Source organism: Streptopelia decaocto (genome assembly GCF_964273445.1).
Source record: "Streptopelia decaocto genome assembly, chromosome: 1".
Taxonomy (NCBI): Eukaryota; Metazoa; Chordata; class Aves; order Columbiformes; family Columbidae; genus Streptopelia; species Streptopelia decaocto.
In genome coordinates this window covers 37984196-37999280 of record NC_138663.1, presented here as the reverse complement: position 1 = coordinate 37999280, position 15085 = coordinate 37984196, and the positions used below count along the sequence as shown (strand labels likewise).

The following is a 15085-nucleotide window of genomic DNA, read 5'->3' as shown; positions in this document are numbered from 1 at the left end:
TATTTTATCACAGAATCACAGAATGTTAAGGATTGGAAGGGACCTCGGAAGATGATCCAGTCCAATCCCCCTGCCGGAGCAGGAACACCTAGATGACGCTACACAGTGAAGTGTCCAGGCGGGTTTTGAACGTGTCCAGAGAAGGAGACTCCACAACCTCCCTCGGCAGTGTGTTCCAGTGTGTGTCACCCTCACTGAGAAGACATTTCTTCTCATATTTAAGTGGAGCCTCCTGTGTTCCAGTTTGCACCCATTACCCCTTGTCTTACCATTGGTTGTCACTGTCGCCCCTCAGTCTCCTCCAAGCTAAAGAGCCCCAGCTCCCTCAGCCTTTCCTCACAAGGGAGATGTTCCACTTCCTTAATCATCTTTGTAGCCCTGCACTGGACTCTCTCCAGCAGTACCCTGTCCTTCTTGAACTGAGGGGCCCAGAACTGGACACAATATTCCAGATGTGGTCTCACCAGGGCAGAGTAGAGGGGAAGGAAGACCTCTCTCGACCTACAAACCACGCCCGTTCTAATACACCCCAGGATGCCATTGGCCTTCTTGGCCACAAGGGCACAGTGCTGGCTCATGGTCATCCTGCTGTCCACCAGGACCCCCAGGTCCCTTTCCCTTCGGCTTCTGGGATTATTCTGTGACATGCACTTAATATGCAAGTTATAATTGGTCAGAAAGTTTCTGCTGAAAGAGAAACTGTGTGCAACAGCCTTTATGGAAATTGCCAGTTTTCCTCTAAAATGGCATTTTTACAGGGGAAAATTTAATTACTAAAAAATTGAAAATTTTTGTTTAGGAGGGAATGTTGCTGCAATATATTGCAGGTAGGTGATCTTGTGTGTCTTCTGTCTACATTCTTCATGTTCAACACATTCTCATGATTCTCATGGCAAAGAGCTCTCATCGCCCATTACTTTTCCTCCGTGGTACTTGCAATTCAAGTTTTATGAACGGTGTCCTCTTTTTAAACTGTCATTTTTTGTGCAGACCTGATTTTGAGGTCTGCAAGTCATAGATACCTTAACGGCATATGAGCCAGTTTTGCTTACAGTATTGCACTGTGAGTCTGGTGTGTTTGGGTGAGTCTGATTTCGTTACCTGTGTGCTGTATGGTACATGTATATTGACTTCTGCCAGGGAGACAACAGAAGTGGTAAAGGAGGGAGACCTTTTTGTTGCATGTAGGTACAAACCCAATTTAGAGATAAGAACAGAAGTTCCTGGTGTTCCATACATCATCATGACATTATTTCTCATCTGAACAAATCTTAGCTTTTGCCTGAAATGTTCTAACTGAATTTACTTTTGGACACAAGTATTTAAAGGAAATGTAGACAAAACACCTTTTTTTTGTAATGCTAGTGCAAAGCTTCTGAAGGATGCTCTTCTGTAGTTGTCAAGGCAGATATGAAATTCTTTGTGCCTTCTTTCTGCTATTGTTGTTTATGTACTTCAAGAGGGCTTTTTGTTTTGTTTTTCTGAATGTTTCAGACCAACCTTCGAACATGTTTCCTGTTGTGTTTTCCAACATACTGAGTATGGAAAAAAGGTTCATAAGTGCACCCTTTATTAATAATTACAAATGCGAGCTGTACAGTAAATGTGTATTGTTTTCTGTCAAGGAAATCTTAGAAGCCTTGAAGTGGAGAGACCAAATAGATAAACAAAGAGGAAGGCAGTTGCCAATAGGAGATATGTTTAAGGAATAAACAGTTTTGAGATCTTGTCAACTTAAGGTCAAGATTTGCAAAACCAGCACATCAATAATAGACCCAGTCAATAAGTGTTGAATTTAATGTCTTTGGCTCTGTTCCTGAGTTGGCTATGCCTGCTGGGTGAATTTTGCTGTAGAAGTAAATAAGTAAAGAAGTAAATAAACTATCTTTTCCTTACTGGGCACTGCCAGCTGGGAAAAGGCCTTTACCCAGTATTCCTGCTAAGCCCACAAAGAGGAGACTTGATTCTGTCTCTTCTCAAAAGCCTCCATGTCTTGCCCGATAATAAGCCTGTTGCCTGTCAGTGGCAAGAGGGAGCTCTCAGCTTTTTTATATTAAATTAGGGGTTAGAACAAAGATCTTCCTTTTCCCACAGCTGTGCTCAATCTAGTGTCCTCCTCTTTCTGGCCAAATCATTTGGAGTGGAATGACTTCAGTAAGAGGGATGAAGCACCTTTCTCAGCACTTAGGCCATTGCTCCAGGGAGGTTTGCATGACCCTGGGCATGAGGAGATTTCTGAGGATTTAGCTAAACGCTTACTGTAGCAGCAAGGTAGTATTTAGGAATGCATCCTTTTATCCTTGCATCATTTTATGGCTCAGGGTTTTCATTTCTTTTCAGAGTCTCAATTTCCAGTGCTTTTCACGATGCATCAGCCTTCTCTGCTTAAAATGCTGAAATTACCCCTGAAATCCTGGATTGAACAGTTGGAGAAGAACCAGCTATGCAGGTAAGTTTGGGAGAAAATCTGGAATTGTGGATAATATCATCCAATTAAAAAAATCCTGCTAAAATATGTTAGTTTTGCAATAATGTTTTGAGGTTACTTTCAAATTTTAATGCCTTACTGAGGTGAGTTCTAAAAGGTAATGTGAAGTATTTAAATGTCATTAACCTTACAAATTTAAGTAGTAGTTTAACCATCAGAGCTAGATTACTTTTAATGAAGGTGTAGGCAACAAGGTATATTCTTGGGGACACACAGTCTGGTTTAAGTCCCAAGGTTTCCCAGTGCTCTTCTAGTGCTGCTTAAATCACTATGGGTATGGTGTTGTACATAGATTTTTCAGCCTTTTTCAATTAATAGATCTGTATATCTCTATTGCTCATGTGGATCCCTATGTGCTGAAAACAGGTTTGCCTGAAATCCAGCGTGACCTGCAGGAGGGTGAAAGGAAACGAAGTAACTTAGCAGCCACCAGCTTGCTCCTTCACTCACAAAGTCTTCGAGTCCACATACTAAGGTGTTTTCCTTATCTGACTCTTTGGTATCATCACTTTCTGGCAGACAGTGGGGGAAAAAGGGATTTCCAAATACTACCTGTAGTACTCGATGAGCAAATTTGTAGTACTTGAAGATGGGGCAGGAAGCACAACTTCTTTGAACAATTTAGTGGGTGCTTATTTGCATAATGCCATATTGCTTCATTACATCTGCCTGTTCCTGCAAGGCTGAGCTGGCACTTAATGTTCTGGTATCAGAGCAGTTCTTACCGTCTCATAAAATTTGTCAGCAAAGATCCCCATCACTATTTGATGCAAGCGGAAGTTTTGCTATGCCCTTGTTGACCAATTTTTAACATAGCCTGAAGCAAAATTGTTCCGTTACACAGACACACATAAATGTGTGACAAAGAAAACAAACCGAAGGGTAATTTTCATTTTAAGTGGCCTAAATTAATGTCTTGATTCCAGCAGTTATTCAAGCCTTTGCAGACAGGAGCCTTGAGAAGAGAGGGGAGGACAGTGGAGCTGCAGTTAACTCTTTGGGGTGCAGTCAGTTCTTTGGCTTTGCTCCGCACTGAAACCCAGTGGGAAAGTGTTAATCAGTTTGCAGTGATCACACCAAAAGCAAAACCTGGAGAGAGGACAGTGGATGGTAGCTAACCAGAAAACTCCAGTTTCATAGAAATACAAGTTTTGTTTCACTTTTTGATCTCAGTTTAGTATTGTGTTGAAGAAGGACATCTGGACTTCCATGTTAAAGATGTGAATGAGCTTCCTAAATATTCTGCTATTTACTTCAGCTTATCTGTGTCTGATGCGACCTGACCTTGTGAGGTTTCTGTTTTGCAGGCTGTGTTCTGTAGAGGCTCGTGAAGCGACTGAGCCCTGCCTAGCAGATCTGAACTCAGCACACCAAACGTGCTGAGCGTGGGAAGAGTCCTAAGAAACTCTGAAGGATGGTGCTTGGTGGTCCTGCAGCATCTTGTTAGGGTGGAGGACTGAGAACTGCAGAAGATTCACCTGGAGGCTGGCAGTTCTTTGTGAAGATGAGCAGGGCCTGATAGTGTCTACAGCTTACACACCTTTTGTTGGATCATTTATTCCATTCATGGAACTGGATTAAAAGTGTATGAGCAAAAGCACTCATTTGCTGGTATGAGCTTGCTCTTTGCAGGGAATTTGGTGGTAGAGTCATGGCAGCAAATCCTCCTTCATGAAGATCATTCTTCAATGAAGGGGAAAAGAAAAACTGAAGCTTCTCACTCCCTGCTTTCTTTAGGGGTCCTGATAAACTCTCCTGGTAAACCATGTGTCAGCTTTGTAAATATGACTGATTTACATTTATGCCAGTTTACCTTTCCTGAGGTAACTATGGCAGTGACCTGTGAAGATTTCAAGCGGGTCTCGAAGCTTTTCCTTTTAATTGTGTATACACACATATTGTATGTATCTCTGTGTATATATATAAAAAATATTTTTTTGCTCGAGGTGACTTTATTTAGTGCTGTCATGTGCTGGGGTCTCTCCAAAGTACCTACCTCAATACTTAAAGTAGAATAGGAATGGCTGATGGGACACAGAAAGCCCATACTTCCGGATTTCTCCTTTCCTAGGTCATTTTCTGGTCCCTGGGTTGCTGTGACATACATGTACAGGCATCTGCAGGTGCACCCTGTTCTGGAGAGCTGAGTGCCCAGTGCTCACCCCAAGGTCTCTCATGCAGGCGGGGGGAACCTGCTGAGGCTCAGTGCCTCCTGGCTGGAGAAGGTCCCTGAGTTCCCAGAACAGTGCTCTCATGAGGAGTGTGCTCTTTGTGTTTCCAGTAGGAAGCTGGTTCCAGCCTGTTTACATGTTTCAGCTTACACGGCATGTAGCTAAAAACAGACAACCCAGGAAAACGGCATCCTCATTGCTAGGCTACAGCTATTTTGTTTGGTCTCCTTTTGGCCCCATAAATCTCACATCCTTGACAGTAGTCCCATTTCAACAGGAAATTCACTGACTCAGAGGCTCTCCTGGGGGACGGGCAATAGCATAATCTGGGCTGAGGAAGGCCTGGGGTGTGGGCTGTTGACTTTCTAGGGATAGACACTAACTAGGAGACTGCTGTTAACAACACGGAAACTGTCACCTCCTTCTCTAGCAGCTCTGACACACAGAACAACAGAACATCTGGGGCCTCACCTTCAGGAGATGATACTGAGCTCAGAGCCTCAGTGGAAGTGCTGGTGTATGGACCCTGTCTGGGCACCTTAAATAGTTTTACTTAAGATGGTATGGATTTATTCCATTATATAACTGATGATACTTGGTAAATCAAGGTGCATAATGCTGGTGCTATTTCTTAACCTGAGTAACTGTTTAATCACTGAATTTTTGATTATAAACCAGCTTTCAAAATTCTGTTCCCAGTTAGAGGGATTTTCTTTGAGACACATTGTCAGTAATTCCACTTTGCCATGTCACTGAGTCACTGCTGTGCAACCACACCACATTAACAGGAAGCCCAGAAGTTTCATTTCACCTGATCTAACTATTTGCAAGACATAGCTGGATATATGTAGGTCACTATATAAAGTGACAGACTCTCGTAATATGTGAGTGATTTTACACTCCAAATTAAAAGAACTAGCCATCTGGTGGAAGGGTAAATAGTGGTGCTTTTTGGGGCATAAAGCTGCATGTGCTGAATTCCGTTTTCTGTGTGAGCTAAGTGATGGCTCCTAACGGCAAATCTTATTGAAACTTTTGCTTATGCTTTACTGATGTCAATAGCAGTTGTCTGCATAGGCAGGACCACTGGACTAACATCTATTGCACTTCCATTGACACTCTTTTTTTCCTGTTTTTTCCCATATTAATCACTGAATCCTTCTGGCACTGCAATAAAAGTTACCACATCAGTGGTCCTGCGGTACCAGTAATAACATTGGTGGCAGCTGTATAGTGTTGTCTCAATGTGTCTCTGGGTGACTTTCTCTTGGAGCTTCACTACATTACTGTTTCTGAGATGAGAATAAAGTTATTTGAAGCACGTTTTTCTTGTCCGGGAATGTAATTTAAAATTGAGACCACAATGAACTATTAGTGCCCTCCCACTTGGAGTTTTTATGATATGAAATACAAACCTTATGATGTTTATTATACTTAGGAGACCCACAAACTATGTAACAGAAACAAGTGAAGCTCAGAAACAAAGGTGTTTGGTGAAAAATCAGACATATAAGCAAAAGTGTTACTGTGAGAGGAAATGTGTTACTCAATGTGTAGCAAAAGTGTTACTGTCAGGGGAGGTAGGTGAATCGCACGTCCTCTGCAAGAAACCTGAGTCAGCACTGTCTGCACCGTCTGACACAAGAGTCTTTTCCAAACTCATGTAACACTCCCAGGCTAAGCAGTTTTAATAGTACTCCTCCTCCTCCTTTCAAAAGATTCACAGTGTCTTACACAACATTAAACGTTTCATGAAAAAGGGAAAAATATAGCAGTCAAATGCTGTATGTCTTCTTCTCTCAGTCTCTCTTCTATGGATGTTGTGAACTAAGACTTCAGTAAAGCCTTTGACAATGTATCCCACAGCATTTTGCTGCAGAAACTGGCAGCTGATGGTTTGGACAGGTGTGCTCTTCGCTGGGTAAAGAACTAGGCCCAAGGAGTTGTGGTGAACGGTGTCAAATCCAGTTGGTGACCAGTCACGAGTGGTCTTCCCCAGGGCTCAGTACTGGGGCCAGTTCTGTTTAATCTTTTTATCAATTATCTGGATGAGGGTATCGAGTGCACCTTCAGTAAGTTTGCAGATGACACCAAATTGGGTGGGAGTGTTGATCTGCTGGAGGGTAGGAAGGCTCTATAGAGGGATCTGGACCGGCTGGACTGATGAGCTGAGGCCAACAGTATGAGGTTCAACAAGGCCAAGTGCCAGGTCCTGCACTTGGGTCACAACAACCCTAAGCAGCACTACAGGCTTGGGGAAGAGTGGCTGTAAAGCTGCCTGGCAGAAAAGGAAATGGGTGTGGTGGTCAACAGATGGCTGAACATGAGCCAGCAGTTTGTCCAGGTGGCCATGCAGGCCAACAGCATCCTGGCTTGTACCAGAAATAGTGTGGCCAGCAGGACTAGAGAAGTGATCATCCCCCTGTACTTGGCACTGGTGAGCCTCCACCTTGAATACTGTGTTCAGTTTTGGGCCCCTCACTATAGGAAAATCATTGAGGTGCTGGAGCGAGTTCAGAGGAGGGCAACGAAGCTGGTGAAGTGTCTGAAGCACAAGTCTGATGAGGAGCAGCTGAGGGAACTGGAACTGTTCAGACTGGAGAAAAGGAGCGTGAGGGGAGACCTGATCGCTCTCTACAACTACCTGAAAGAAGGTTGTAGCATGGAGGGTGTTGGTCTCTTCTCCCAAGTAGCAAGTGATAGAATGAGAGGAAGTGGCCTCAGGGAAGGTTCAGATGGGATATTAGGAAACATTTCTTCATGGGAAGGGTTGTCAGGCATTGGAACAGGCTGCCCGGGGAAGTGGTTGAGTCACCGTCCCTGAACGTGATTAAAAAAACATAGGTGAGATTTTCAGGGACATGGTTTAGTGACTCTGCTAGGTTATGGTTGGACTAGATGATTTCCAGAGGTCCCTTCCAGCCTCAACTATTCTGTGATTCTATGATTCTGTTGATATAATTTCCTCCATATAAAACTGATCCCTTGTGCCATTCCTAATGATCATGCCCAGAAGACACTTGCCTGTGTACCAGGATGTTTCCATAATGAATGGCTGAATTATAGAAAATCTTATTTTCAAGTTTTTCTAAGTAAGAGTCAACTTCTGTTATTGATGCTCCATGGCTGTACAGACAGCTGACTAAAATAAGGCTTTACTGGAGCTTGATTAGAAACATTTTTTTTAAGTCTCTTTTAATCTTTCCAAGCTTGAAAGCCTAGGCAAAAGCAGAGACGAACTGAGACAAAACACAATGAACTAGCTCAAAATTGAGCCGTAACAAAGTGAGGGGGATGAATGTGACTTGAAAGTTGAGGATGTCTTCACATAGATTGACTGTTTGGTTTTAGGTCCATTTGAACAGATATTTAAGGGGGGAGAATTTAATTGCCAGGTACATGATGCAAGAGGACAGTACGCAGGCTTGTTCTGCCACATGCCTCTTCTTGACAATGTTTCTAGCCCAGTATCTGATACTGAGGATGTTTCTAATAATGCAATATAATCCTAGCTGACTGAAAACGTACTAAAACTCAAGAAAATTCCTGTATGCCAGCATCCTGGTGACGATACAGAGCAGCTGAACATCGAAGTACAGTATTCATTACTCACCTGTGGCCTCATTCAAAGTAAGAAGGAAATGTCTGTGGCTTTTGAGGCAGATGTGATGTAGTGTTCCAGTCCTCCTCAAAGAAATCCTCTGTCCTCAATATGGGTCAAGAAGTCATTGTCGAGAATATTAAACCGCTATGGTTTCTTACTGAATTAGGGAAACTCCATGTGATTACACTGTAAAAGTTTATTGGTGAGGCCAATGATAGGATAGACATTTATCTCCTGGGACAGCACTGGGGAGAAAATACGATTTGTGAACAATTTCAGAATTTTTAAAAATTATTAAACATAAATAATGTAGAGGATATGTTATAGAAGTTCAGAGGTCTTTGGTAGTTTTTAATTAAAATAAAAGTAACGTGTATATTTTCTTGTAAGAATTTTGCATTTTAAACAGTGCTACTAGCCTCAAACATTAAAAATAACATTAAACCTACAAAAAGTCACAAAATAAAAAAGGAAAATTATCTTCCCCCCCCCGCCTCTTCTTCTGCCTCCTGCCCTGAGCTTGGAGAGGTCTTTTGGAGGGGGAGTTGGGGGGAGGAAGAGGGGTGTTTATTTGTTTTTTTTCAGGTGTGTGGTGGGTTTTTTTTGGTTGGTTGGTTGGTTGGGTTGGGGTGGTTTGTTTTCCCAAGAGAACATTCTTTTATAAATAAAAGTTTGGGACTGTGACATATCATAAGACATCAGTAGTTCAGGCTCAAACAGAAATTACTACATTACCAGTTCCCATACCACTGGCTAGATTACTTGACAATGTTAACATAGGAAATTATTAGTGAGGAAGGCTGCTCTTTTAAGATGTGTTCTTCAGACACGTTTTTTTTTTTCCCACTTCATTATTTCTCCCCAAAGTAAGACCCACCGGTGATGGTTTCAGTCAGGGAACCACATTTTAAATGAAATGCATCTTTCCTTCCACTAATCTCTTCTGCCAGCTCTGCAGTTCAGAGCAGCCTGTTCAGAGAGGGGTGTCTAGGTAAGCAACTTCTCCAAGGTTCACCTCCAGGGCTGGCTTAAGCCCTTATCTTTCAGAAGTTTATTTCCTCCTCAAACAAGACTGCAGCAGAAAAGCCTCTGATTCCTTCTTCCTTCTCTGGACTTCAGCTGAGGACCAGAGTAAGATCCAGTGGTAGGACTGTGCAGAGTTTTAGCTCCATCTTTCCATAGGATGTAATGCCAGACATGTATCTCCTGTCCAGGGTGTGGTGAGCTAGAAAACGTGATAGCAGTGACTAGTCACATCCTTGTTCAATGCAACCTCATAACAGGAATAGCAAACCCTGGGAATGGGAGGTGTATTTCCACTTCCAAAGAAATTCTCCTGACATCTTATAGGGAATAACTGCAGCTGTGACTGTGGCTATACCGTAACACAGTGGTACATCCAGAACCAGCATTCATCTATTGGAGGGTGGTTGGGAAGAGGTCAGGAGTGGATTGATGAGTAGGGGAGCCATACATTCAGCTAAACTTAGTGTCCGGTGAGATTGGGAACATTCATTTTTGGGCTGGACCTTACTCACAGCAAGCTAGAGGGATGGAAGATAGGTTGTTCCAGCTCACAACTGGAAACAAGATATTAAATAATGTGAAGGCTTTAGGAATGTTATGGAAAGGGAATTTGTGAAATACGAATTAACAACCTCACAACAGGCATTTCAGCATTTCGGTGTCATATCAGAGGTAGGGAGGTAAACTAAACAAGTGAAATCAAGCTTTTTTAGAGTATCACAAGGAGAACATCATGGCACAGCCAAAAAGTACTATGACTGAGAGAGGTGGCTGACAACATAGATAAAAGAGAGCTTTATCAAGATTAACTTAATGTTTTCTATGAAAGTATGTCTCAGTGTATGGTTTCTAACACTAGAGAAGAGAGAGAGATCCTGTAATCACTGCATAAAAGAGGACAGAAGAAAGATTCAGCATCTAATTCATCTCTCTGTCTGATGTTGTCTAAATATCCATCAGCACGTGTTGGAAACCGTGTGGGTTCCTCACACTAGTTTGAACAGATGTGAGTGGCATAGCTCCTGCTTACCCATATCACAAATCCTTCCCATGGGATTGGAGCTACAAGAAGAGATCAAGCAAGCTGGATCCCTTTCTGACAAGAGCAGATGATGAAAGGGATGGAGAGGTGGGATCCAGAAAGGTGGGAGGGCAGGCGGTCTGGGCCAGGAGGGGGGCAGCATTCCCCCCTCAGGGAGGGTCCAAATGCACATTCAATGGTTTTGTTCTGGGGTTGGGACTTCTACTGGATGAGCAGGTGGAGAGGTGCAAGAAACCTCAGTTAGAAGCAGACTTTGGTTATCAGACTGTGTTCAACACCTGGAGAGGAGTTTGTGGGATTGAACTTCAGGGGACATGAATCCTTCAAAACAGCTTATCTGTCCAGATTTCTCCCAGTTTGGTCTTTAATATCTGCCTTTTCACTAAGTATAACTCAGCCTCCCATCTTCTCATCATCCTGCTTCCCCACTGGGACTATTAGCCTGGTAAATGAAAAACTTATGGAAAATAATTTATAAATATGATTTTGAATAGCTTTGTGGTACGTGTGGTGTGTGAACTAGGTTGTGGAAATCTTGGGTCCAGTGTTGCTTTCTGCTGCCCACTGCAGTGGTGCAGTGGAGGCCAAGCATGGGAGTGGGTGCCCTGAGAGGGACATGGAGAGAGACAGGGTGATGATGATGGCTCCAGGGCAATAGGGTGCAGCTTCAAGGGTGCAGAGCTGTACATAGCTGATGTGGCAGGTGTCCAAGGACAACTGAGGCAGGACCGAGGCATGGAGAGACAGATTCGTGGTGGGGACGCATCAGGAGAGGCTAAAATGTAAACCTGGTGCCAGCCAGCTTTCAACTGCTTCGTTTCAGGCATAAGCAAAAGACGTGGGTATTTCAGCCCATGAAGTAAGGCTGATTATGGCTCTTGTCCTGAGAACGTCAGCCATGAGGAATGCAGCCCAGCCCCAGGGATGTCCCTGTTCACTTTCAGAGGCAGAGCCATAGCCTTGATTTTTCAGGTCCAATTTTTCACATTTGTTACCTATGTGCCCTGTGGACATTAGGCAACAAGGAGTTTGCATTCGTATCAGTTCTGTGTCGTCATGCATTACAACCTCAGCTGGCTTGCAAATTACCCTCTAAAGAGAGCACAGTTTGCCTTCAGCACCCTGCATAATATTTCAGACTGAAAGTGCAGTGCTGTCTTTACATTTGCGGAACAGGGTCAGGAACGTAGAAATCATCTGGAGAAGTAGGTGCATGACCACAGCTCTGGTCATTATTCCCAGCTACAGCCCGGAATATGGATAATTTTTTTTTTAAATGGGATTTTGGAGATCAGGGATGTGATAAGTGCAGTGTTGGTCTTACTCTGTTTCCTGTCTCTCAGAGATAATTGCACAGAGATGGGCAGATGGCTGGTGACTTCAGTGGAACACTCTGTGTGATAGGAACTGTGGGTGGTCAGTGCTTTGGTTCTGGTGCTGTTTCTGACCGCCTGTGTATACCAGTCAGTACCAGTGGAGCACCAGTCTTTTACCACAGAAGATGAACAAAAATTAATATAAATTAGTATATCTGCCACCAAATTTCTAATTCAATTAGTGTGTTACAATCAGGACAGAAGGCACAAACTCCTAAACTTCTCAAATATTTTTTTGTAAAAAGAATTCAGGTATCCTGCCCTGGTAAAAGCCCCTGCTTTGCTCTGCATTAAAATTTTGTTTATTTTATAAGAAACTAAAGATGGCAATGGCCTTGAAGTTGTATTTGTGGGTTTTGTAGTGGTTAGGTAGTTCTCAGAAGAGGATACTGGAAAGTAAGAGACTTGCTGATGTCATTTTTAATTCATCACCAGCACACAAAAAAAAAAAAGCTGAGAGAGATGTTGATGGCCCTATATAAGGTGCACCTCACCTCCTGCAGAGCACATCTAGAATCACAGCAAAGGTAAGACTCGTAGCCTTTGTGCCTCTCTCTCTTTGCCTTGCCCACTCTCCCTGATGCTGACACTACTCTCTCTCATCAGTGCCAAGTGCTGTAACTGCAACCTGCTGGGACAGACAACTTTGGATCGTGAGCCATGGCCTCCCTGAAGACCTTGACCAAGAGCTTTGCAGGATGGGTCATCTGCTGCTGTTGTTGTCTCCCTCTTCTTCTCAGCAGCCCTCTGCCTCTGAGAGGGCCAGGGTTGACTTCTACTGCCCATCATGCCTGCAGGCTCAGGAAGATCAACTTCCAGCAGACCTACATCAGGAATCGCACCTACACTTTGGCTAAAATGGTACAGTAACTCATGTGTCCTTCATGGTGGGATCTGAGGACCTCCTCCTCTGTCAGTGCCCTGGCTTCTCACGTTTGGCATTCCTCTCTCTTTCTCATGCCTTTCTCCAGAAAAAAAAAAACCAAGCATTTACATTAAGGAAGAGCTTGGACAAATGAAGTGGGTCTGTTGCCCTCTGGTTGTGTAGCTGGAAGAAGCTGCTGCCTCTCTTCTCCTGCTCCCCAAGGGAAAGGCAACCCCTGCCACAGCATAGCTCCTTCTCTAGAATGACTTCTGCTAGACTGGGAAAATTGTGAAACATGAGCTTAAACACCTCGGTTTGCCCAGTCCATTTGGAGCTGGGCCTGCCTGTGACTTCAGTCATGGCCAGGAGCTCCTCAGGCATCTTACAGTGCTCTGCTTAGGCAGGTTTTTTGGCTGCTCCTACCCTGGGTGGGTCCCCCTTAGCATGCGCCATCGAGTACTGCAGCACCTCCCAGCAGTGCTGTGGGCTGCCGTGAGGTTGGCCACCTGCAGCATATGGTTTAGTCATCATAACCACTACAACATCTGATGTTTAAGAGGGGGACAGGAATTCAGATTTCTGCTTATTTATTTTCCAGTGATACTAACCTTGAATCTCACCCAATTAAGGGGACAAATAGACACAATGTCCAAGCTTTTCTACCTGTAACAGACTGTCTATAGTGTCCACTCACTCATCTCACATGCACTATTATTGATGAAAACCTTAGGGTTTTATTATTAGTTTTTAGATCAGGTCCCCATCCCCACCTGACATTTCCTTTTTTTCCTCTCAGGCCAGGGTCTCGGACCAGGACACAGACAACAGGCTCATTGGGCAGCAGCTCTATGCTAACATCAAAGTAAGTCTTACAGCAGAAGGCTGCTCTTTGCACCCTTCTCCAGGATTTGTAGATCTCTTGCTGTGATTTAACATGACCTCTTATTTGCATACATAGGAAAACAACCGCTGCTACATGATGAAGAGGATTGTGGAGATAGTAGTGACAGATGTCCTTCTCACCAAGGTCAAGGACCAGTATCCATATGTTGAGGAGGTGGCACAGTTCTTTGCATCCTTGAACTCGGAGCTGAGTAGATGTGTGAGTAGCACTGGATTTCTTTCCCTTCTCGCAATTCTTGTCACTGTTCCTGAATCTCAGAATGATGCAAACAGTGGCAAAAGGCAGTGATATGAAAGGAAACCTCAGATCAAAGATATCAAACTCGAGGTTGATAGAAAGGTGCGAAAAAGAAAAAAAAAAGGCACATTGTTGCATACAGCTGTCAATCTTATTTCTGGATGTTTTCTTTTTTTCTAGAATTTCTCAGGAAACAGAGAACGCATTGAAAGGAACCTGGAAGAACTGAAGAGCAAAATGAAACAGGTAGATTTTTTCCCAACATTTAAAAAGAGCAGTTCCAAATCCCAGTCATTGACTTGGATTAAGGCTGACCTAATTAAGAAACAAACTCTGGAGATTATTTAGAAGATGAAACCTTCAGGGGTATTAAAGCTCTCCTTCACTTGTCCTGTTCTCTCTGCACGTGTTATAGTAATTTTAAATTGTCCTTCGGAAATCAGGTTGCAGGTAACTTTATATGCTAGACTGGATTAGAGTGAGCTAGTTTATATATTATGGTGTAACAACTGTAATAGAACTGATTTGAGAGAATAAGGAGAGTAAATTCTCAATTCGGTTTCTATGACAAGGCTAATTTCCATTTTCTGAGGAATAATGAGATGCTAAAACTTATATTCTGCTCTTTTCTAGTTGGGAGAGAATGGAAAGACTAAAGCCATTGGAGAACTGGATTTGCTGTTTGACTACACAGAAAATGCCTGTACTGATGCCCCAAAGAAGGGAGGGAACAAGAAGAGAAACTGAAAGAATTTTAGATCAGGCTTGAGGAGATGTCTCTGAAAAAAACTTGCTATAGCTCAAATTGATTAATTATTGTGGATGACGATCCCCATCTCCTCCCATTCCCCAGCCCTGCCTCAATGGAGTATATGTTTCACCCATACCAAAACCAGCAAACAAAGTGGGCATAGACAGGAAGTATATTGCTGCCACCTTTGAAAATGAATACCCCAGGACAGTGTTTGCAGCTCCATTTCAACACAAGGCATTAGTTATTTTTCAAAGGCATGCTCCTGTCCTTCTCATCTCCATTGGAATAAAGCAACCACTTCTTTGTTTTATAGGCTGAGATTTGACACCTGTGAATCAGCTTTGTTGAGGTAGACAGTGATGCGCAGCCAGGCTGTTTTAAGCCTTTTACTTGGAAATCTCTCTTGAATATGTTGCCCCCTTCTGACCTTTACCTGAAAAGCTGGTGTTTCAGATTATTTCAGAAATTATTTTTGTCATTCATATTTAATGGTAACTTATTTTAAGGTAATAATTATACAGTATTTTTATTTATATAGATTGATCGAAAAATATGCAAGGAAATGTATTTATGTACTAGAGGCTTTTAAATGAACTATGAAATTGAATCTGATGGCTG

The 15085-nt window shown here is 43.0% G+C and overlaps 1 protein-coding gene across 1 annotated transcript; it reads left to right on the top strand.

The window, feature by feature from the left end:
- Positions 1-12367: 12367 nt before the first annotated feature.
- Positions 12368-14460, top strand: IL22 (interleukin 22; the record flags this gene model as incomplete). The annotated part of the gene is made up of 5 exons (XM_082057859.1): positions 12368-12568; positions 13369-13434; positions 13531-13674; positions 13894-13959; positions 14347-14460. The coding sequence occupies 5 exons, from the start codon at positions 12368-12370 to the stop codon at positions 14458-14460; spliced, it is 591 nt and encodes a 196-aa protein (XP_081913985.1).
- Positions 14461-15085: the final 625 nt, after the last annotated feature.